Below are 17849 nucleotides of genomic sequence, written 5' to 3'. Positions count from 1 at the left end.
ATTTCAGCATCAAGCAGCTGAAAACAAAATTAAAAGTGAACGTCTCGTGCAGCACCATAAACTGCAGACCCCTGTTGTCAGGAGTGAATATCTGCAGCATGTTTTCTGATCTCAGAACAACGTTTTTTTTCCCTACATACTCAGTCAAAACAAACCATAAGCATAAGACAATGAAACATTAATTCTTCATACGGCACGTCACTTGCGTGCTGCGTGCGCGGTCCTGTTTCCGGGAAGCGCTGCGCGGGCAGTGCGCGGGGCGGCGCCGTTCCCTTGTTCGCCATACTTGCACAGGAACGCAGAGCAAACCAACGCACTTACTGCAAAGGCACCTGAAATCACTACTGCATTTAATATAAAGGTGAGTGGCCTCGGGTCTATGGGCAGATGATAACACAACGGAAAGAGCAACATTAGCCGGCACGTGCCGCTGAAACGGTTAGAATTTCCCTCATTGTCTCCATCAGCTGGTGATAACTTGTCCAGGCTAATGTTAGCCGCCGGCTCCGGTTAGCTCGGCTGGATTGTTCCCAGCGAACCAGCAGCTAGCCACTTGTCTGTATCCTCAGTCCCACCCTGTATGAGAGGGTCGGCGCCAAGAAAAGTTCAGCCTCTTTGTCTATTACAAACGCACTTATTCACTCAGACAAGCTAAGGTTTTGCAGATAACGGTGCAGTGCCGCTACCTTGGCGTGCTGTCAAAAAGAGTCTGTTAACCGGTTTTTACTGAAAAGATGCCAGTCCACAATGGAAGCGTTGGCTAGCTCCTCCAGTCATGTCTGGAAGTTGCTGTTTTATCTCTGTGGTAGCTGCGGTCAGCCACTTGACAGCAAGCCTGACTTGACACACTTGTGGACGTTACATAATTCAGTAGAATATTCAAGAAGCGATATTTGTGTCTTCACAGCTGACAGCTTTGGTTTATTAATAACCCCGACATTAAGAGGCTGTGATTTGTGACATTGGTGTGCCAGGAAAAAAAAAAAAAGTAAGACAGATATTTATCACATTGAGAAAGTCGATAATTAGTCAATGACTGTTGGAATATTTTCGGTATAATTCTGTGAATTTGACAGTCATTCCTGTAAGATACTGGGCTTGTACTGCTGTCGCCCTGCAGTGTGTCATTGTTTAATGCTAGCACAGATGTGTTGAGAAGAAGCTGTGGCAGACAGCAGAGGTAAACTGAAGTGAGTCACTCCTCCACCTTCTGTGCACTCATTCTGTCTGTGCATTTGAACTTTCTAGCTTCCTGTCTTGACCAGAGAGCAGCTCTCTGGCGAGACTCTAGAGCCTGCTTCCTCCCTTCCAGCTGGGTGGGGTAGTAAGGCCTGTCACATTGGATTGCAGTGAAACGTGTGAATGCCTACGTTTTGGGAGACAGTGCTGCTGGATGAGGCCTCTTTGTCTTATTATTTTCTCGGTCAATTCGTTTTTACATCTCGTCTCCTTGAGCTGTGAGAATGCTGCACCCATGTACAGTAGGCCCTTACACCTAAAGAGACGGGAGACGAACTCTGACATGTGGTTAAATGCCAGGAGTTACATAATGCATTAATGCAATTCACTCTGAAGCTGGCCCACCTGCCTCCACCATTATTATTACAAACAACCCTGATTAAAAGTTTGGCTAATGAACTGCACTTGGACAATACAGCTCGTTTTGAGATCAAGGCAATGTTCAATAAAAAGGCTCCTGGCTCCTTTACTGGGGTGTTTTGTTAAAAGACCCATCATCTGCTGGATCTACAGTCGGGCTGAACCAATCAAGCGTTGCCAAGGAGCTATTTGTAAGTTTGCTAATGATACATAGTCAATGTGGAGATGTTTTCCTCCAGTCTTGCCAAGAGCTTCAGCTACTCTATTGTTTGGTTAGAGGTGCTCCCCGAGCAGCACCACTTTCTCAGGGCGGACTGGATGCTACTCTGATATTGGAAAGTGACAAGACTGTCCAACCAGACTGGGATTGGCTGGTTAGCATGCCAGAGGGACAGGGTTGATAGAACAGCACAACAGGAAGGTTGCTTTCTATTGCTGGAGGCAGCTTGAGGGCAAGTAAGGGAATGAAGTTTGAGGCTGTTTGTCGTGATCTGGTAAACAGTTATTTGTGTTATCACTGCCCATGTAGCAGTAGCAAAAATGTACAAATGGCTCATTTAAAAGGAGATTTGATGATGGACAACCTGTGCAACCAGCTGAGGTTGAATTTGAGTATAACAACATTTTACAGATGCTCTGCAAGCCCTGAATCAGCCCCTTGTTACCGGCTCCTTCAGGTGCAAAAAAACCTGTATGTACAGTGGTTGAATACTAAGGTAGAAAACATGGAAATTTTCAGCAGGTTTATGGCCCCCTGCTCAGGCATGTTTATGACTGCATACTATAGCCTGTCAGTCGGCAGGATTCATTCCTTTACTGCTTACAAACATGCAGCGGCTAGTTTGGGCAAGTCAGACAAGAGACCCGCGAAAAGGTATGTTCACTGACTCTGACTGCAGACCACATAGGAGACTCTGTCTGGTCTCTGCAGATCTTCACTCTGGTTAACAACAGTATTCACAGAAGTTAATAGGAATGCAATAGTTTATTATGGGTTTTAGATGCAGTGACGGTAGACATGCGTCCACATTTAAATGTCCATCAGTAATAGAGATTGCAGTTATGCTCAGTTAGTAGTGCAGCCATGTTATCATGCCTTACACGTGTATGTTTAGATTAGATTAGAAAAACCTTATTGTCTGTTTATCACAGAAAAATCATCTTTGGCATTGCTCAAAACACTAGAGCTGCAACTAACGATAATTTTCATTATCAATTAATCTGTCGATTATTTAATGATTAATCGATTAGTTGTTTGGTCAATGATATGTTTAAAAATGTCAATCAGTGTTTCCCAAACCACAAGATGACGTCCTCATGTTTTGTCCACAAACCAAAGAGAGACTCAGTTTATTGTCATAAAGGAACAAAGAAACCAGAAATATTCACATTTAAGAAGCTGAAATCAGAGAATTTTGACTTTTTTTCTTGAAAAAACTACCCAAACCGATTATATTATCAAAATAGTTGACGAGTAATTTAATAATCGAGTATTGTTTGATGAATTGTTGCGGCTCTATAAACACATTAAAAGAGAGAGACACTCTTCAGACATAGAAGAAATAGAACAAAATCAGGATGTTGTGTTGTGTAGGATGTTGTGCATATTTGGCACTATTATTATAGGGTTAAGGATCGGACTTGTTGCAAATTCCCAAATAGTGTTAACATCCTTGAGTTTTCCACATTATTGCAAATTAGTCTTGTGCACAGAACTGCCCTTGTGGTTTCTCCTGCAGCAGCACAGCTCTAAATGTTATTTACATTAGAAACTTGTTGGATTTAATTGAATATAAACATCAGAAGATTTTGCAAGAGAATTGAACGAACGCTAATGAAAGTGTCTACTGTATTGCTGCTTGATCCCCCAGTCAGAGACTGGTGGCCTGTTGTGCCTGTGAGGGCTGCAGGTGGGATGGTCCAGTCTTCTGGCATAAACAGCGCTCTTCCTGCTTTTGTTTCTTATTATGACCCTGCAGGGGATTTTTTTCCCCAACACTAACCTCCTTATCAAGAGATGATCCCACCATGAGAAATACTGAAATGAACAAACACGCCTATTTGCTGTCGGTGACATTTAAACCCACTGTGGCTCTGCTCGGGGGCCACGTTACCCCAGGGAGAGGCTGTGTATCATAGAAGGACATATGATGCTTCATTCATGACTCCTGGTGGTGGTGCACACTCTGGTCTGCACACAGCAGAGTTAGGTCACTGACACCAGCGTCAAGAGAAGCGCTGCTGCTGTCGCTGCCTTATCAGCACAGCCTCAGAGCAGCTCCAGATCCAGGAGGCTGGAAGCTTTCTGTCAGCATTCCTCCCTGGCGTTACTGTAGTGGTAATCCGTTAGTCCAGTGATATACAACCTTTCCCTCAGGAGGTGACTGTGCATTAGGAAATACTTACTTTTCCAGGTCTGGAAAAGTATGGAAAATGGAAACTATTGTATGGAAATATATTTATCTTGGGTTTGGTCTTATCTGAAGTTATTTGGATTAATTATTTTGTATGCGCTATTGTACCCAGCTGCAATCTGCTGAAAATGATTTGGAGACATAATGGCATACAGAAAACAAATGATTAATTGCATAAATGATTTGCATGATACACATCTACTCTAATAATGACAGATTATTAGTATGGGGTCTGGAATATGGTCTTTTGACATTTCAAATGTGTAGGAACCCTGAATACAGCCTGTCTTACCCCCCTCCTCCCCTGCACCACATGATGTTTCTCCAGACATGGCCGAGGATGAGGTGACTCCGGAGCAGCTAGCAGCCATCGCCGCGGAAAACGAGGAGCCGGAGCCGGTGAACTACAAGCCGCCAGCCCAGAAGTCTGTGAAAGAGATCCAAGAGCTGGATAAGGATGATGAGAGCCTACGCAAATACAAGGAAGCTCTGCTGGGCGCTGGGGTCGCTCAAGCTGGTAATGCTGTGTGCCTGGGTAGAGAGAGGGTGGAGGGGGGGGGTTGTTAAACAGATAGCTGGCTCATTTAAACTAGCAGAGAAACACTGTGTATCATACACTCTGCATGCAAGCTACTGCTTTACCTCCAACACTGAGGATAAATATCCTGTATTCATTTAAAGCAGAAGTGAGTGATCCGGTCGTTTTCGCTAATGCTGCGTTCCAGGCAGGCTTTTGAAATCGTAAATTACAGCTTCAAGTCACAACTTACGACTTTGTAGCGTTCCAGGCAACCCACTCGTGTTTTTCCGACCTGTTTTACCGGTGAAAGTCACTGTAACGGCCACTCGTAACTTCTGACCGGTGAACTCGTACCAGATCGAACTGGTACCACTTCACGGTCGGAAAAATACGAGTTTCCTTGAACGCACCATAACAGTCCTCGTCGCTACGTCACCACATTCACGGCGTTCCTTGGCTGCACACACAGCCCTGCATGCCGTTCTCTCTCCTCATTGGATAAAAACTGTAGGATACGATAAATGTTTTCTCTTCGGCTCAGAGCAGAGCAGAGGGACTGAGAGACCCGTGTTTCGGTCCAAACACTCTATGTAAGTGATTGCTGTCGGAAGATATAACTATTTAAGACTTATATTAACACAAATATATCACTCACTTCTGCTTTAATGATATTAGCGCTACACTGGCTGTGCTGGCACAGAAACCTTATGTAGACTTCCTGTTTGTCCCCACACAGAAAACAGGTCAGAAATCATAAAGAGAATCGATTAAATAATTGGACCAATAACCAGAATTGATTTTCCTATTATTCATCATTCCATATGACTCCACAGGCCTTTATTTATCATTCATTTAGATACATTGATACGCAGGAAGTTCACAAAGCTGTCTCATCTTTCAACGTCTGGAATGATGTATTTAACTTTCGTCCTCTTTCACTTACTAACATGATGATAGTCTTATACTTGGCAGGACTCATTCTGTGTGTTTACATGGACTTGAGTATCCCTGCTATGATCAGATAAAAAATCTGATCATAGCAGCGTTTTTGTGTTTGTTCATGTAAACAATCATCATATCCCGAAATGAAAATAGAAATCGGAAATCAGGTTTTGAGAAACCTGGTTTTGCTACCTGGAGAACTCCAAGAGAAAACAGGATCAGTGTTTCCCCTACAGTGTATTTGAACAGACACCCCGCCCTCCTAACAGGACCCCCTCCCAGAGATTCAAGTTGCAGTTTAAAAAATCGATTATGTTTATTTTAATAAAAAGGAGCTATAATATACACATTGACATGAGTTCACTTCCATGTTCAATCGGGGTGGAACAGTTCACTAATCCACAGTTTGATTTAATTAACATTTTTTTGTTGTTGTTTTTTTTCTACCATACATCAGCTCTAAGCTCTATGTATCTATAACATGGACATAACATGTAGGCTACATGTTATGTTCTATTTATTTGAACAGGTTGTTGCTGAATATTTAGCTTGACACTTTCATTGCTCTGACTCGGTAACTATGAGTAAAGTTCATGTCAACTCAGGTGAGTTGTGGGTTATTTCACTTCACTGCTCTGACGAGACGCTCCATGTGTGTGCGTACAGCGCTGACAAACACACACACACACACACACCGTACCTTTGCATCTACAGGAGCCTAGTACATGTTCTTCACACCATAGATGAGCCAACATATGAGACACGTTACAGCAGAATAAACGACAGTAGCAGCTCCGTGTTTTCAAAGTCGGAGTTTTCTCCTCCACTTTCTGACCGTGGTATCATCAGGTCGCTCTGACTCCACGCTGCCAGGCTTCTTTACACATGACCACCTGAGACAGACGAACTGACCGCTCCACATGTTTACCATCCCTTAAGTTGCCATCGGCTCCACTTCCACTCATTTCCTCCCTCCTTTCCAACTTTCACTTTATGCTTCCTCCCTTTCAAACAAGCTCTACATGCTCACGACAGGAGGCGGTGCACCAGACGGCAGAGTGTCAGGCTGCTGTCGCGCTTATTTCTGCCATGTGATATCGAGGAAATGCGACCATAGCCGATAATCGAAATTGATCAAAAATGTATCACCCAGACCTACTTTTATACTGAGTGCTGGTGAAATCTTACAGTGTTTGGACAGCAGACTAACACAACTGACGATGACAGTCTGGTTTAGCATTACACTTCTGCCATGGTTGGACTCTCGGTGGACATGAACTTCTTTTGTTTCACACCTCCATTACCCACAATGCATTCTGACTTCCAACAGTTTGGAGACCCCTTACAGCCCCTCATAGTGACGGTCAAGATTCAGAGCTTTTAAGGTGATAGAATTAAAACAATGACAGGATGTCCTGAAAGACGCCAAGAGATTTCTGTGCAGCTTAGTGACACCACAGTACGTGAAATCTGTTAATTAGTATCAACATTAGTGAAATCACACAATTTTTGATCAAGCTTTCAATAGTTTTTGAAGCAAATGACAGTTCTGGATCATCTGGGTCTGAAGTTATCAGAGAAATGAGCTGAGCAGAACGTTGGTGTCAACCCAGCTCCCAGTCACTCTGTATTCACCATCCAGCATCTGTAAAACAATCATTTTCTTTTCTTTTTTTTTTACATGAAATTTTAATCCTCTGGCTAAAAGAAACAAGTCTTGCTTCTAAGGGGCCATCCACACGAACACAGGTATTTTGGAAACTGTGTGTTTCTCTGCACGATTTGGCCTTTCATCCACACGGAACCACAGTTGTGGGCTCCTGAAACCCGAGTTCTTCCAGGGTGAACCTTTTCTAAAAGTCTGGTTTCAGCAGTCACGTGTGGACGGGAAAACCAAGGAAAACCGCAATTAATCTCTTGTCGCCATTGTTTGACATCACAGTGTGCGACGGTACACAGTAAGGTGTATCCATAGAGACTTGTGGACATGACCAACTGCTCAGTAAAAAGAGCTTGTATATCTCCGTACTTGGACTGACACGAGTCCCAATCCACATTTTGCTGAATTTGTTGACTTCACATCTGACAGTGAGCAGTAACTCCACTTCGTTGTTACTCCACATGAAAGAATCCGTCCTGCTTCGGTTCACCATTGTTGTTTTTCCGGTATTAATTCTTCCAGCCTTGTGATTGGCTAAAATGGCCTTCCTGTTAGGAGTGGCATCGCCGCCTACTGCTTTGGCATGTGCATGACATTGCTTGAGGCGGATTTTGCGGTTTCATGTGGACAGAGATAACTGGAGGCCCAAAAAGTTCATGTTGGTGTGGACTAGGCCTTTCTCTCACTTCTCTACTGAAATGAACATGCTTATCAGTGACTAAATGAAGTTTAGCTCTGGGTACAGCTGTTCATGCAGCAAAACCTACAAAGAACTCCTTTAACCTGTGATAAAAAGTGTTATTCCTCTCAGTCAAGGCAACACACGGCTTCAGTGGGACTGAGAATAAACTGAAGTCTAATTAATCCAGAGGCTGTCCTAATTACCGCACACTTGTTCTGATTTCAGCTCCCATGAGCCTTTGCACTTGAGCAGCTGCTTTTTCACAGGACGAACATTATGTGCAGGCCTCTTGTAAATATTTGGAGCTTGGTATTGATTGTCTACACAACTACCAATACCTATAATTGCACTCACTAACATTCTGATGTTATGATTGTTCTAGTTCATATAGATTTACATAGGATGTAATGTGACTGAATGTGGAGCAAATTGCAAGAGATAAGTCTTTCTAACTTTCTACATGACATGAATTGAATGTCATGTGTGAGAACATCTTGGTCGTCTGTATTGAACCGTCTGTGTCTTTGATCCTGTCCCAGATCCCGCTGCTCCTAATGTCCAGGTGACCCGCATGTCTCTGATGTGTGAAGCCGCCCCCAACCCTCTGGTCCTGGACCTGCAAGGTGAGTTCTTGTTCTCGCTAATGTAGAAACAAAGAGATGTACCTCTTTGTTTACCTCATTATTAGCTTTTTGGACAAGAAAAAACAAATAGTGGATCTCCTACATCAGACTAGAAGAGACCATAGAGACCATAAAAGGGTCTTGGTGGATCCAGACATTCGTATTGGAAAGTCTTGAAGTGGAATCGCCAAATTCCTGTTCTACACATCTTTGCAAGGCAGAAATGTTTCACAGTTTCAAAGCACCAGTGACTATATTTGTCCCAGTCAAATTTAGCATCTCTATTGACCCCAGAACAGACTCCTGTGTGTTTTTGATTTCCTTCCAGCGCCACTGACAGATCAGCCTAGAATGTTTCAATCTGTGGTGAGGCTGCTGTAAATAATGTATGACTCACTGATCACCGACAGAGGTATAGAGATGGTACATTTACAACCGTTTTAACCGATGGCTGTAAAATATATTTACATTACTCCCGGTTATGGTCTGGTCTGTCTGAGGAGCTGCTTGAGCCCCAGCTGGCCTAGATTTGATTCAATCCAGAACATTCTGTCCTGTCTCCCTTCCCCTGCACCACTCCTGACTCTCCTACTTTTTCAGCTAAAAATATTGTCTGCCCACGCAATAAATACAACTTAAACAATTCAGATGTGGGTTTTTGAAAGTCCCTGCTAGAAATTTCCATCTAAAAGTTGCAGAAATCCCCCAGTGCTGCTGATATACAGCTATGAAACCAACTAGAAAAACGACTATTTTGAGAGAGGCACGGGGGGGGGGGGGGGGGGGGGGGGGGCACCGGGGGTGTGATCTCTGTCAACATGGGAATCAAACCCACAACCTTAAGGTCAAGACAGAGCTGATCAGACAGACACATGATCATCTTTCTCTGATAATGAGAAGCGGTCAACATGTTAAATGTATGGGACATAGATTCACTAGAGATATCAGAGGAGTCCCTGATTAATGAATCGGTCTCAGCTGTGGCCCTGGCCTGAGGCTCAGAGGTTGCCACGACGATAGACGTCCCAGGCTGAGGTAGACAGAAACACAGAGAGAGGGTGATTTCCTGCCTCTGCACTGGTCTCAAACTTGGGCTTATATTGATAAAACAGTACCTGAACACATTGATATGTTTTTGGTGTTTCTAGAGTAAATGTTTGGAAATTCATGCGAGTTAAAAACAGGGGTCCCAGATGGTGACTTGTGGCCAGGAGCAGCGTGGAAAGAGCAACGTTTCAGACAGCTTCTCCCACTCTAGCCGATGATGTCAGCCTCTCTAGCCTGAACATTCTATTTCTAATTCTAATACACACCCATTATAAAGACTTGTGTCTACAATTTCAAGGGATAGTTCAACATTTTGGCAAATTAGTCCATTGCCATAATCCCTAGTCATAGCAGTAGGTTCATTACCTTTATTTGTCGGTGCAAGCTATTTTTAGAACGGCGGAGCAGAGCCGCGAGCTGCTCAGAGCTACGCAGTTGTTTTCGAGGTAAATACAGAGACTGCTTGCTGAAAAACTGCCCCCGACGGGAATGCGCATCAGTGGTTTTACATGAATTTACCTCTGAAACGACTCTGTCTCGTAACGTTCCATTATTATCTCAGTGTGGTGAATGTGCAGGTCAGAAATTGATCGTTTTGGAGTTGTTGAATTGTGTATTTGATGAGTTTGATGAGGGAAACCAAGAAATCCCATTAGCCTCAGTAGCGTAGCTCTGAGCAGCTCACGGCTCTGCTCCGCTGTTCTAAAAATAGCTTGCTCCGACAATTAAAGGTAACGAACCTACTGCTATGACTATAGGGATTATGACAATGGACTAATTTACCAAAATGTTGAACTATTCTTTTAAGTTTAAAAGGAGTCTCTACTAGGTGAAAGTATGCTGGAGCAGTAATTTGAAAGAGTTCAATATTTCCCCCTAATTATCTTATATTCTACTTTTCAGGCAGGGTTAATATAATAATAACTAATATTTCACCACCAGTAGCATTAAAAATGTCACTCCAGTTCTAATAGTGACGTGAATGTGGAGGAGTGGGTGTTAACTATCTGAATACTGCTCACAACTGCTGCAGCTCCTTTTTACCCTGTTGTTAAACCTCTGCAGTTCCTCAGGACTGCAGCCTTCTTTTGGGTGGTTGGTGAAACTAGAACTGGAACCAGGTTACTGCAGTTGAAACGCAGATAAAGTGTTTTTGTATTACGTGTGTGGATCATACAGTACAGGGCTGTAAGGATTTTACATTTTGTTTCATCGTTGTTCAATCTGACCATAGTTCCTTCAATCGATAGCCATTTTGTAAAACAACAGAGAATGTATTTTTTTATTATTAATCACTGATTAACAATTCCTTCAAGCCCCAGCTGATGTACTGACAAAGAGAAACAGCAGATCATCTCAGTTTTTAAAGCAGGAATCGTTTTCCCAGTCATTTTTTATTAATATGTTTTGTTTATACCCATTAAGACAGATGAGAGGGAAAAGTTATCAGAATAACATAACGCATGTCAGTATGTAATGTTTTTTGCAGGGTTATTGTACTGATTTGCATTTGAACAAAGTGAGCATGTGTAAGGAAAAGTCACCCATAACAACTGCAGCGTAGTTATACATAACAACAGACACTGAAAAGGGTTGATTGATTTTATTTATATTGCATGTGAAGTTGCAGTAAAAGCGTGCAGGTGAGTCACACAAGCTGAGTCAGGGAGTGAGCTCACTTCCAGTATAGGAATAGCACGGCCTCTGTCCAACAGACCCATCTGATGTTGGACTGTTATGAGACTCAGGCACTAGAGAAGAACATAGAGGACGACACCTGCTCAGCTCAGAAACTCTGCTGAACGCTAACCCTGAAACGAAGAGCCACACATCCACATCAAATTAACAGGGAAAGGTCAGCCTCACTGTAATGAGAGCCAATCAGGGGTGAACATGGGTTTTGACACCAAATGGGTTTTGACAGCCAAATTTGGTTCTGGCTGGAGATACAACAGATTATGATAAACAAAATGTTGACACCTGTGTCGTCTTCCTTTGTGCTTTCTAACAGGAGACCTGGAAGCCTTTAAGAAGCAGGCCTTTGTTCTGAAGGAGGGAGTTGAATACAAAATAAAGATCAGCTTTAAGGTGAGAGATTGTTGAATATGCTCATCCGCTGCTCATCCGCTGCCATCATGAGAATGTGACTGTGCTGCGAGATCAGTCAGCCTGGAATTAGATTTTTGTCATTGAAGGAAACTCAATGTCACTGTGTATTCAGTCAAGTCAAGATGCGACTCCCATGAACAATCATTGCACATGATCCACTTGTAAGCTCATTACTATTTTGTTATGTAAATTGTGCTTCCAACATTAATGTCTTAATGTGGCAGCATCTTTTACAGGAAACTTTAGCCGCGTCTGATACAGATTGTGAGAGAAAGACATGGAACAGAAGCAGCAGGAGATAAAGTTCTGCAAATATCAGGCCCAATGCAGATTTAAGAATCAGTTCAGGATGTTAAAGCCTTCATACTACATAGAAATATCCAAGGAAGTAACTGGTCTCATATCTTGATATTGACTGAAAAAGACTTTATTTGCCATGAAGTTATTGTGTGTTGTTTTGTGCAGTACAGATCAGGGGCCTCATTTATCATTGTGGATACACGCTTTTTTACACGCTCTTTCCCCCGTTTTGTGCGTACGCACTTTTCTCCGCCTAATTTGGGATCTATCAAACCAAAACCTGTCGGGAGAAAGTGCCGAAATTTACGACCAGTCTGACCATGGCGTACCGGCATTTACACGCTTTTTGAAGAACAGGAGGAATTGGCGACGCCGCTGCAGAGTCAGAGAACTGCAGTGTGCGAGGGAGAGAGGAGCGCGGACACTGTTTGAAGTAGCAAGTGGTGGTGATGATGACCCCCCCCACCACCACCACCACCACCGCACACGTGTTGACGTCGGCACTTTACATGAAAAGCACAGCGACTCTGATTTTTCCCCTGTGCATTTACACTAGTTTGCTCCTAAATACTGGCTTTATAAAACGAATTTCGTTTTCTTTTGATATCATATTGATATTTTTCCCTTGCATGTAGGCTACACCTCTTCCACAACCAGTCTGTCCAGTCTGGAAAATAATTTCTGCGACGTGCGTGTGTTACCAGACTGTGGACACACACAAGCAAGCAGCAAGCCCAATAATGTCGGCGCAAATCAAAGCAAATGAGAAAACATGATCGATATTTTTTGTGTGAATAATATTTATTGTAGCCTATTTAACAAAAATTGGTGCTGCCCAACATCATTTTAGGAAAAGTCACAGACTGGTGGACTTCAATGTTTTTTTTATTTTTTATTTTTTATAGCTATGCACAAATGAAAATCAAAGTCGTGCAGTGAACGGCAGTTGGGGGTTAGTGGAAAGGGGTGCAAAGTAGTACTAACTGGCAGTGGAAACCCTGCTTTAAATTATTATGACATAATCTAAAATAAGGGGCAGAATGAATGTGATTCTTCTTCTTTCTGTTCTGTTTTATTTAGATTTGGGAGTTTTTTGTTTGTATTGTAGCCTTTCAATGCAAGATGATGTTTCTGACTGATATTGCCGTGTTACCGTGTATCTCGCTTTCAGAGAAACTCCGCTTCTTTCTCCGCTCTCCGTCCGTCTGTTGTCTTCACCGTCTTCCACTGACGTCATTCCACACGTTTCCAGAGTGCACATGGCTACTTAATATGCACGTAACTGATTTGCATTGACCATATATGGTTGTGTGGGGCCATTTAGGGGGCTGGGTATGAGGCGTGTTCTCATCCACGCTTTTCAAGGGAAATACCGTGGAGCCGTGTGTACGCGGAGTTTGATAGATCTGAAAAGAGTGTATATTTTTTGGTCGTACGCACATTTTGCCTTTCCGTCGTACTGAAAATTTAAGAGGACTTTTACACGCTCTTTGATAAATGAGGCCCCAGGATGTTTTCCCTTCTCAGTTATGAATTCACACTCTTCAGCTGGGTATCGCCAAAATATAAACCACCTGTCACTTTGCCTCTAATGATGCTTGTCTCTCCTCAGGTGAACAAGGAAATAGTTTCAGGTCTGAAGTATGTGCAGCAGACATACAGGAAAGGAATGAAAAGTGAGTGATGGATTTCTCTTCACCTCTTTTTTTTTTGTTTTTTTTTAAATGATGTCCACACACACACTAAATCTCAGTGTCTAGCTTTTATATTTTAAAAAGTGAACATGATTCTTCATCCTCATCAATCAGCTGCAGTTTAGACTGTTCATAAAATGACTATAAGTATAAACTTGTGATAATCAATGGCCCCACATGAGGAAAGGCTGATTGAATGAGCATGACGCTGAATGTAAATGAATGAATCATCATTAGGGCCTTTTTAACAACAAAAAAAGCTTTATTCAGACATGAATGAATGTGTGTGTGGTCATCACACATGCATTATTCTTAAAGAGGAGCAAAGCAAGTCTGGTCTCTTTTCCTCTGTGTTGCTAACCCTCCTCCTGGCCATGTGCATTTGTTTACAACAAAGCCAGCAGAAATCAATCAATATAGCTCTGTAGATTACCTTATATAACATATAAGCCATTTATTAAACCATCACAATTACTCCAAAGCTGTTTAATTAAAGGGATATTTCAACATTTTGGCAAAGGTGCCTAAAGTCTAAGCAGTAGGTTCATTCATTCATTCATTCATTGTTGGTGCAAGCTGTTTTTAGAACGGCGGGGCAGACTCTTGCTCTGCACAGCATGTGGTATTTTTGCCTTCCCCTCATCACACTCATCAAATACACAATCCAGCAACTCCAAAACACTCTGGTGGACAAGTTGTGACCTGCACATTCACCACACTATGAGATAATAATGGAACAAAACAGTTGTTTTCAAGGCAAAGGCATAGCCGGAACTACATTCCAGACACAGCTGCTCGTCAGAGTGAGTATTTGCTTCATGTGTCGTAATGTTACATAATTATACGTTATTATCTCATCATAGCGTGGTGAATGTGCAGGTCACAACTTGTCCACCAGAGCATTTAGGAGTTGTTGGATTGTGTATTTAGTTTGACGAGGGAAACGTGAAAATACCATGAGCCTCTGTTGCGTTAGCTGAGCAGCTCGCGTCTCTGCCCCGCCAAATCTAAAAACAGCTTGCACAGACAATTAAAGGTAATGAACCTACTTTCTAAGACTATAGGGATTATGGCAATAGGTGAATTTGCCATAATGTTGAAATATCCCTTTAAGGTAAAAATGTAGCATAGTTAAAGCAGATATCAGTGGAATGTTTATGTTAATATAAGTCCTAAATAGTCCTATTTTCCGTCAGCAATCACTTACATGAAGTATTTCAGCCTAAACACGAGTCTCTCCGTCACTCTGCTCTGCTGTAACCCGAGGAGAAAATTTTCCTTGTGGGATACAAGTGTTATCCAATGAGGAGAGAGAACGGCATGAAGGGCTGTGTGTGCAGCCAAGGGATGCGCGTGAATGTGGTGACGTAGCACGAGGACCAATTGATGCCTGACAAGGGCGGGGGCTGCTAACTCATGGTGCGTTCAAAGAAACTCGTACTTTGTGTTTTTCCTTCCTGTGAAGTCATACCAGTTCGATCTGGTACGAGTTCACGGGTCGGAAGTTACGAGTGGCCGTTATAGGGAACTTTCACAGACAACAGGATGGTAAAAACACGAGCTACGGGTTACCTGGAACGCTACCAAGTCGTAGTTGTGACTTGAAGCTGTAACTTACGGTTTCAAAAGCCTGCCTTGAACGCAGCATTAGCCGAAACGGCCGTGAAGCTGATATCTGCTTTAAGCTACAAGTGCTGCATAGTTCCTCTTTAAAAAACTAAACTAGTACAGTGTGGGAGAAGATCACCTGTCAGGTGTTGGGTGCACCTGAACCAGTATTTACTGATCCCTGGTGTAAATGACTGCAGCCTCTCACTGTGCTCTCTCACTGGCCCACAGTTGATAAGTCCGACTACATGGTGGGCAGCTACGGGCCTCGCGCCAACGATTACGACTTCCTAACCACAATGGAGGAGGCTCCCAAAGGCGTGCTGGCCCGCGGAAACTACGTCATCAAATCCAAGTTCACCGACGACGACAAGCACGACCACCTGTCCTGGGAGTGGAACCTCAACATCAAGAAAGACTGGAAAGACTAAAAAGAGGCCTTTTGTGTTTTGTTTTGTTTTTTTTGTTTTTTTTTTTGAGGGGGGGGGGGTCAAGGGAGTCGACATCCCTCCGCATCCTCAGCCGCTCCCCTCATCCCCACTCTGTGTCCACCATTTCTGCCTTGGTTTTGTTTTGTTTTTTTATTTTTAAAAACTTTGTTGTGCATTTCACGCTCTCATGCCTTAGTTGCCACCTCACTGTCTTAACACGCCGGCGCCCCCCCCCCCCCCCCCCCCCCCCTAACACCTCCCCCTGTCAGCATCAGTAGCAGCAGCAGTAGCAGCCCCTCCCCCTCCCACGCAACACCCACCAACCTGTCAGTCCGTCCAGCATCTCCATCCCTGCTCAACATCTCATTGGTTGCTTCCAAGTCACCGCTGTTCACCTCACACTCCCCCCCCTCTCCCCTTTCCGCCCACCCCACTCAGCTGTGCCATGTAGCACCTTACTCCTTCACCCCCCCCCCCACCCTTCACCCACCTCCACCTGTCTTCTGTTGTCCCGGTTTTTTGCTGCTTGAAGAGATTAACCCCCCCGCCTTCCACCCTTTCCAGAATGGTGTCTTCCTCTCTCAGTATCAAGTACATGTGGAAAAAGCAACTGTACAATCAACTTTTCTTTTGCGTTTTTTTTTATATAATTGTATCAATGGTTGTGTAACGTGACTGTACTCACATCACTTTTAATCAGCTGTTGTGTTCATAGCAGGCCCCACCGCGCCCACCTGCCCCCCGCCCCCTCCCCCTTGCTACACTCAGCATTCCTTTGACGACCTACTTGCTTGCTGTCTTTTGATATAATTACCAGAACCTGCCTTGTAAAAAAAACAATTCATTCAGAGCTGCTCTTCAGCGCCTCCCTCCCTTCCCTACATGTATTCACCCACTCCTCCTTCTAAACGGGGGACTGGTGCCAAAGTGAACAAGGGAGTAAAAGCAAAGTATTAACGAATTTAAAAAAAAGAAAAAAAAAAGCTGCCTTATATATTGACTAATGTCTAAACGAAATTAGTTCATGTCTGTTTAGCATGCCTTGTGTGTACGAGCAGCACTTGCTATCAAGTAGTCTGTATATGAAGGGCTTACTCTCGCTACCAACTAATCTGTAGCCCTGTTGTAGTGGAGACTGTTTATACAGGTTACTCAGATACAGCTTTGCACACACTAACTGCCCCCTTGCCCCCTCACCCCCCACCCCCACCTGCCCCAAAATGTACCCAAGTTGTAACTGGAGGGAACTGAATGAATGTTTCAAATTGGAGAAAACAAACCAAACCCAGTGCAAATTAGTATTGACACTCTTATTCCTTTTTAGCCATGAGGCCTTAGCACTAACTATGATCACATGGAGAAAAAAACAGTGACAAACATTACTACTGTAGTTGAGTTTTTTTTTTTATGTTGTTCCCCCTTTGCCTTAATGTACATCACTACGCCCCCTCCCCCTCCTCTTCCTCCCTTGTTCGTTCAGATAGCTCCATAACTCGTAGCCCACAGTCAGGAGAGCCCTAAAGTGTGGAGTAGCAGCAGAGAAAGCACAGGAGGAGGCCGAGCCGGGCGCCGTCTGCTGCTGCAGAGACCTCGACGGTGTCCGGCCTCAGCCACACAGACAGACAGACACTGGAGGTGGAGAGAACAAACTGACCGGGGCCTTCAGCCTTCTCACCCAGTGACACGAAAGGGTCAACACTACCACACAAACACTCGCTCAATAGTTTGAGGGAGGAGTTAAAAAAAAACTAAAAAACACACACAACTGACCAGTCATGTTCAATTGAAAATCGACTTGTACTGTACCAGAACATATGGATGTAAAACGTTTTGTTTTGTTGAGTTTCTTCTGATAATGATAATGTATTCCTGCTCCATACATTCCTTCACATTGTACAGTTTCTATGAAAACGCTGGCATGCTGGTGGGGTTGTATATTCTATCATCATTTGTGATTGCTCTTCTCGGTCAATAAAGATTTTGCTCAACTTGGCCTCCAACATTGTGATGTATTGCTAATAAGTAGGACTGCTCCTCCCAGGACTGATACTATTTCTGTGTATTTCAGTGTGTGACTGAGCTAGTGAGGGTCTCAGTGTTGAGAATCACTGCTTAAAACCTGGCTGTAGTTATCATGTATTACTAGATCCACAGTAGTTTTAAACTGGCACGTTTCCCAGTGAACACTAGTGTAGAATCCTAACGCTTTGTCTGAACTAG

At 43.4% G+C, this 17849-nt stretch overlaps 1 protein-coding gene across 1 annotated transcript; it reads left to right on the top strand.

Annotated features, from left to right (window-relative positions):
* Positions 1 to 257: 257 nt before the first annotated feature.
* On the top strand, positions 258 to 17617 carry LOC311001782 (rho GDP-dissociation inhibitor 1-like). Its single transcript, XM_083992939.1, has 6 exons — positions 258 to 361; positions 4342 to 4530; positions 8357 to 8440; positions 11499 to 11575; positions 13509 to 13572; positions 15430 to 17617. The coding sequence occupies exons 2-6, from the start codon at positions 4344 to 4346 to the stop codon at positions 15627 to 15629; spliced, it is 612 nt and encodes a 203-aa protein (XP_083849065.1). The 5' UTR covers positions 258 to 361; positions 4342 to 4343; the 3' UTR covers positions 15630 to 17617.
* Positions 17618 to 17849: the final 232 nt, after the last annotated feature.

This window comes from Trachurus trachurus (genome assembly GCF_905171665.1).
Source record: "Trachurus trachurus genome assembly, chromosome: 1".
Lineage (NCBI taxonomy): Eukaryota > Metazoa > Chordata > Actinopteri > Carangiformes > Carangidae > Trachurus > Trachurus trachurus.
The sequence above is the reverse complement of the archived record's forward strand: the minus strand, read 5'-3'. Positions and strand labels throughout refer to the sequence as shown.

Excerpts from the sequence above, each read along its gene's own strand:
- LOC311001782 (XM_083992939.1), top strand. The coding sequence starts at position 4,344 with ATGGCCGAGGATGAGGTGACTCCGGAGCAGCTAGCAGCCATCGCCGCG. Across the intron at positions 4,531-8,356 it reads CGCTGGGGTCGCTCAAGCTG|ATCCCGCTGCTCCTAATGTC; the intron begins GTAATGCTGTGT and ends ATCCTGTCCCAG. Across the intron at positions 8,441-11,498 it reads TCTGGTCCTGGACCTGCAAG|GAGACCTGGAAGCCTTTAAG; the intron begins GTGAGTTCTTGT and ends GCTTTCTAACAG.